This window comes from Bos grunniens, chromosome 3 (assembly GCF_055505025.1).
Source record: "Bos grunniens cultivar Pamir isolate PY7600 chromosome 3, Bosgru_T2T1.0, whole genome shotgun sequence".
Taxonomy (NCBI): Eukaryota; Metazoa; Chordata; class Mammalia; order Artiodactyla; family Bovidae; genus Bos; species Bos grunniens.
Genome location: NC_141167.1, coordinates 16,060,428 through 16,066,881, shown reverse-complemented (window position 1 = coordinate 16,066,881; position 6,454 = coordinate 16,060,428). Strand labels below are relative to the sequence as shown.

General features: G+C 54.2%; 1 protein-coding gene across 1 annotated transcript; it reads left to right on the top strand.

Moving 5' to 3' along the window:
• The first annotated feature begins 3,347 nt into the window (after window positions 1–3,347).
• CITED4 (Cbp/p300 interacting transactivator with ED-rich tail 4) lies at window positions 3,348–4,700 on the top strand. Its single transcript, XM_086381696.1, has one exon. The coding sequence runs from the start codon at window positions 3,599–3,601 to the stop codon at window positions 4,154–4,156; it is 558 nt and encodes a 185-aa protein (XP_086237822.1). The 5' UTR covers window positions 3,348–3,598; the 3' UTR covers window positions 4,157–4,700.
• The last annotated feature ends 1,754 nt before the right edge of the window (window positions 4,701–6,454 follow it).

Here is a 6,454-nt window from a genome sequence, read left to right as displayed (position 1 = left end):
ATGTGGCACCTGGAGTCTCTAGGTGTGGCACACAGGCTCAGCAGTTGCAGCGCATGGGCTTAACCGCTTCTTGGCAATGTGGGATCCTAGTTCCCTGAGCAGGGATCAAACCCACATCCCCTGCATAGGAAAGCAGATAAACCCCTGGGCCACCAAGGATGTCCCCCATGCACACTTTTTTAAAAAAGGAAAACTGACGGCATACTGGATCCCAAATGTTGATGTCCTCAGACAACTAAGTCAGGACGACAGGGTTCCTTTTTAAAAACACAAATTTATTATTTAAAATACCATAGAGAGTCTGAGTCAGGGGTTTGAGTGGGACCAGAAATTTGGGATTTTTCAAAGCCTCCCGCTTCCCCCACCTCCACTCCTCCAAGTGAGTCTAAGGTGCAGCCAGGTGTAGGAATTTCTGTGTGAAATCTTTATTGGAGAGAGACTCAGGAGACTTGATTACTGTGTGCAACTTGTTACTTTTTCAACAACTGTGATCATACCCATGGTAACTTGTGACCTTCTCACAAGCTCTCAGATGACAGGGGAGGGACTATAATTTCCCTTTCACTAAGTAGAAAGCTGAGGCCCTGGGGAGCCAAGTGACAGCCCTGACACTCAACGGTGATACTGCCTGCGGGGATTAGAGATACGGTTAGAACTTGGGCCCCTGGCCTCTCACTCTAGGGTTCTCCTCTCTGTACCAACTGGATAAACCCAAGTTCCAGGAAATCCCAAGGACACTACCAGGGGAGGGGAGCCAGGGAAGGGAGGGGCAGAGTGGCAAACATGTGGAGGGCAAGGCTCAGGAAGTTGTCTCCTGGCCACCAGGAGAGACTCCAGCTGCTCTAAGGACATGGGCAGTCACATGCTAACTCTGACTGTGTATGGCCAAAGGACAGTCACTTTCCCTGTAAGTACCTCAGGCTCCTTATCTGAAAAATGGGACTGATGACTGTGGCAAATTCTTAAGGAGATCGGAATACCAGGCCACCTTACCTGTCTCCTGAGAAACCTGTATGCAGGTCAAGAAGCAACAGTTAGAACCAGACACAGAACATCAAAATCGGGAAAGTAGTATGACAAGGCTGTATATGGTCACCCTGCTTATTTAATTTATATGCAGAGTTGTTGTCGTTCAGTCGCTTAGTTGTGTCCGACTCTTTTCGACCCCTTGGATTGCAGCACACCAGGCTTCCCTGTCCTACACCATCTCCAGGAGTTTGCTCAAACTCATGTCCAGTAGGTCTGTGATGTCATCCAATCATCTCATCCTCTGTCACCCCCTTCTCCTGCTTTCAGTCTTTCCCACCATCAGGGTCTTTTCCAATGAGTCAGCTCTTCATATCAGGTGGCCAAAGTATTGGAGCTTCGGCTTCAGCATCAGTCCTTCCAGTGACTATTCAGGGTTGATTTCCTTTAAGATTGACTGGCTTGATCTCCTTGCTGTCCAAGGGACTCTCAAGAGTCTTCTCCAACACCACAGTTCAATGTATATGCAGAGTACACCGTGCAAAATGGATGCATCACAAGCTAGAATCAAGATTGCCAGGAGAAATATCAACAACCCCAGATTTGCAGATGATACCACTCTAATGGCAGAAAGTGAAGAGGAACTAAAGAATCTCTTGATGAGGGTGAAAGAGGAGAGTGAAAAAGTGGGCTTAAAACTGAATATTAAAAAAAGTAAGATCACAGCATCAGGTCCTATCACTTCATGGCAAATAGATGGGGGGAAAAGTGGAAACAGTGACAGATTTTATTTTCTTGGGCTCCAAAATCACGAAAATAAAAGACACTTACTCCTTGGAAGAAAAGCTATGACACACACACACAAAAAAAAAAAAAAAAGAAAAGAAAGAAAAGCTATGACAAACCTAGACAGTGTATTAAAAAGCAGGGACATCACCTTGCTGGCAGAAATCCGTGTAGTCAAAGCTATGATTTTTCCAGTAGTCATGTGGCATCAGACCATAAAGGAGGCCAAGCTTTCGAATTGTGGTGCTGGAGAAAACTCTTGAGAGTCCCTTGGACAGCAAGGAGATCAAACCAGTCAATTCTGAAGGAAACCAACCCTGAATATTCATTGGAAGGACTGATGCTGAAGCTGAAGCTCCAACACTTTGCCCACCTGACGTGAAGAGCCGACTCTTCAGAAAAGACCCTGATGCTGGGAAAGATTGAGGGCAAGAAGAGAAGGGGTCAACAGAGGATGAGATGATTAGATGGCATCACAGACTCAATGGGCATGAGTTTGAGCAAACTTCGGGAGACAGTGAAGGACAGGGAAGCCCGGTATGCTGTAGTCCATGGGGTCACAAAGAGTGGGACACGACTTAGTGACCAAACCCCAAGTAAAACTATCGTTACCAAGGAAAGATACAACATCCCAGAAGATCACCAGATCTCTAGGGACAAAGGTAAATCCAGCCTTTCATTCATTTGAGGTACATTTTCGAGCTGCCTAGTATGCACCAGGCATTTTCCTGGGCATTGTGGACACCGCACACTTTACCTCATTTAACCCTCACCACATCTCAGTGGGATTGGTGCCGTCGTTATCCTTGTTTTATAGAGGAAGAAACTGAAGCTCAGAGGAACCAGTGGCAGTTCATTTGATCATTTGTTCATTCACCCAACTTTTACTGAAAACCTGCTCTGGGCCAGGCTCTCTGCCAAGTGCTGAGGACACGAAGCTGAACAAGTCCTTCAGAAGACATGCCTATAAATTACTTTAATAACAACTCAGTACATGCTTCCACAGACAAGTGAGTGGGAGAGAGGGGAGGAGCAATTGACTCTCCTGGGATTATGGGGAGGGGCAACAAATCTTCCCCAGGGCCCTGCTCCACTAAGGCACTCGTGCAGTGTGCAGAGGCGGCAGTTAAAAAGCCTGGGTTCGAGGTTCGCTTCTGTCAAGGCTGTGCTGTGTATTCCTAGGAAACCCTCTCCAGCCACTGAGACTTGCCAGTTTTCTTAATCTGGAAAATTAAGAGGTTACGAGGTTAAGAGTTTGGGCTTGTGATACTGAAGTTCTGGGGGGTCTAAACCCCTAGACTTCCCACTCCACCTCTGGTCCATTCAAGCTTGGCCTCAGCCAGACCCAAGACTGAAAGTAGAGCAGGTAGAGCTGATGATCATTTGAAAAGTGCCAAACGCCCTGCTCCTAGACAGAACTCAAAGCCGGAGGCGTGGCCTGAGGTCCAAAGGGCGAATCTCTGACAGGGGCGGGGCTGAGACCTCCTGGAGGAGCGGCGTGGCCCGCCCAGAAGCGACTCATCCAGCCAATGAGGACCTGGGGGCGGATCAGCCCCGCCTCCGAGTATAAGAGGGTGCCGAGTCCGGGGGCGCGGCGCAGAGCTCTAGTAGCGCGACTGTGTAGGTGTGCAGGGTTTTTGCTGCTCATAGCTGGGGTGGACAAGAGCTCTGAGTTCTGTGTATATTGGGCTGCGCAGGAACCAGGGCCGGCTTCGGTTTTCCCTTGCCCGGCTGGGCTGCGGAGAGAGCACGAGGCTCGGATCGCTCGCCGCAGAGGAACAGCTGGCCGGGATCGGGGGACGCGCGCGCTGACCATCGGTCCGCCGCCGGCAGCCGGACCTCCGTCATGGCTGACCACCTGATGCTCGCCGAGGGCTACAGCCTGGTGCCGAGGCCGCCGCCCGCCGCGCCCGCCCACGGCCCTCACGCGCTCCGGACGCTGCAGCCGTACTCGAGCCCAGGCCTGGACAGCGGGTTACGGCCGCGGGGGGCTCCGCTGGGCCCGCCGCCGCCTCCACAGGGGACCGTGGCGTACGGGGCCTTCGGGCCGTCTCCCACCTTCCAGCCCTTCCCGGCTGTGCCACCGCCGGCGGCCGGCAACGCGCACCTGCAGCCCGTGGCGACGCTGTACCCAGGACGCGCCACCATGCCCCCCGGGGCCCCAGGAGGCCCCTCAGGCCCGCAGCCCGCACCCGGAGCCCCGGCCCCGCCACTGCAGCCGCCGGCTCACGCCCTGGGCGGCATGGACGCCGAACTCATCGACGAGGAGGCGCTGACGTCGCTGGAGCTGGAGCTCGGGCTGCACCGCGTGCGCGATCTGCCCGAGCTCTTCCTGGGCCAGAGCGAGTTCGACTGCTTCTCGGACTTGGGGTCGGCGCCGCCCGCCGGCTCGGTGAGCTGCTGAGCGAGGCCAGGCGCCTGCCCGGCGTGCTGGAGAGAAGGGGCCCAGCCTGCCCGCCGGACTCCGCCCCCAGCGTCTGGGCCCGGCACGCACCCTCTGTGAGGGTGGAGGCCGCGGTGAGTGCACCAAGCCGACGCCGGCCTGGGACGCCTGGCCTCACTCCAGGCCCTGCCTCCTGCAGGATGACAATTTGAGTTCATCTCTCTGACCCGGAGCCTCAGCGGTAAAATGAAGGGGAAGGAACCCTCATTTCGGACTCCCAGTTCTCAGATTCTGTATCTTCTCCTCTCGAACTCTCCCCGGCCCCAGCCCCCAGTCTGAGCCAACCCAGGCCTCTGCCTGATTCCCCCTCTCCTTGTGAAGCCCACTGTGGTCACTGGGTCCCTGGAGCCACCCACCCACCGGGCCCCCAGCCCTGCCGCCTGGGCCCTGAGGTCACTGGGCACTCCGCCCTGGGGAAGGGCAGACGGTCCAGCCCTCACCCCTGTGGAGTGGAGCAATGCCCCATCTGGCCCCCAACACCAAAATAAAACTGGGTCACTTTCCAGTCTGGCGTTTTCATTTCCTTATCACTCCAACTATATTTGGCTTCTAGAGTCCTGAGGCTGCCAGGGGTCCTGGGTGAGATAGAGGCCACAGGCCCTGGCAGTGGCCAGGAGAGGAAACTGCCAGTTTCTTTCAAAAATATCTGTGAGTTGTGCAATTGTTCTGTCATAATCTGGAAGGCAGGGGCTACTGCCACCGGTGGCAAGGTAACCCAAGGGCACCGAAGGTGGACTCCCCGCTTCTGGGAGGGGTAGGGGAGGTGGAGCTTAGGGGTACTGCCCTCACTGTTCACTCAGCACGGAGGCCAGAGTGTAACTGGGTGTCCCTGAGGGTTCAGGCGCTGGTTTGGAACCAGGACTCTCTCTCTCTTGTTTGTGAGGCCATCTATTCAGATTTCTGAAGCCATTTCCTCAGAGACAGATACAGACGGTCCCCATCTTAGGTGGTGGTGAGGCTCACATGCAATGTGAGACCTTTAGCACAGGGCCAGACCCCTAGGCAGCACTCAAGAAATGATGACTACTCCACAACAATAATCATGCCCTCGAGGAGTCACAGTCCAAGTGGGAGTAGTAGCAGGTAACAGGCCTGGAAAGTTGTCAGGGTGAGTTGGTACACGGAAGAGTTGGGATGAGGACTAGGAATTAGGTAGGACGGCCCAGCAGGCAAACCCAGAGAAGGGAGTGGTTTCAGCTGGTGGTGGTGGTGGTGGTGGGTGGGTGGGGGTGGGCGGGAGTGGTCAGGTCAATTCAGGCTTCAGGAAGGCGGTGACATTTGATGTGGTGAGAAGAGTCTTGAAGGATGAGTACATCCTTAGGACTTGGAGAATGGCATGCAAGTGGATAGTCCATTCAGAGGCAGGGGGCCACACATGTACAGGGCCTGTATGAGAAGGCACGGGGTCTATCGAAAGGTCTATTCAGGTTATGGGGACTGGGGAAGTAGGCAGAGCCCCTGTTCTACAGACAGGGATGTGGGGCTGGCCCAAACCTGGCAGATTTGGCCTCAGTACTGCCCACCAGCACGGGTTCCTGGTCACGCCATGCTGCTGCCTCTCTCTGGAAAGGTCCATTGGTGCTTCAAGGGTGTAGGAGAAAGGCAGGAAGAGGGGAATGGAAGGCAGAGAGGAGAGGCTAGAGACCAGACAGGACAGGGCAGGGGCGCTGGAGAGGAGATAATGAATTCCAGAGGCTCTGTGCGGGGAGTAACACAGAGCTGTGACTTGTGACCCATGGGTGACTTTACCTTCGTGCCAAGCTTGACACAACTTTCCCTCCAGCCCAAGCTCACCCAGCACACACTGTAAACACCAGCTGAGGAGCCACCACCAAGACAGGCATGGAGTGGGCCAGAGAGGTGTTTGATGAAAAAAATGAAGGTCCCTCCCTAAGATACCAAGGGTATTCTGGGACAGAATAGGGAGGAGGGCAAAGAGGCTTCTAGGCAGGGACTGGCCTGAGCTCTGAGATGAGAATGGACAATGTTTGCTCTACTTTGGCCAAGATCCCAGGCCAGAGATAAAAACCAAAGGGCTGGATTGGGATAGGAGGGCCTGGCCCTGGTCTAGCCTCAGTTTCTCCACCAATAAAGTAGGGTTAATAACCCTGCCCTACTATTTCACAAGACAATAAGCTTCATGGTAGGTGGGGAGCAGATTCAGGGGTGGGATGGTAAGCAGTAGATCAGCTCTGAAGTGCCCACCATACGTAAGTGGTTACCGTGAAAACCCAACACCCACCTCTTCCTAGAGTTAAG

What these genes read in the sequence shown, in the direction of transcription:
- CITED4 (XM_086381696.1), top strand. Translation starts at nt 3,599, where the DNA reads ATGGCTGACCACCTGATGCTCGCCGAGGGCTACAGCCTGGTGCCGAGG.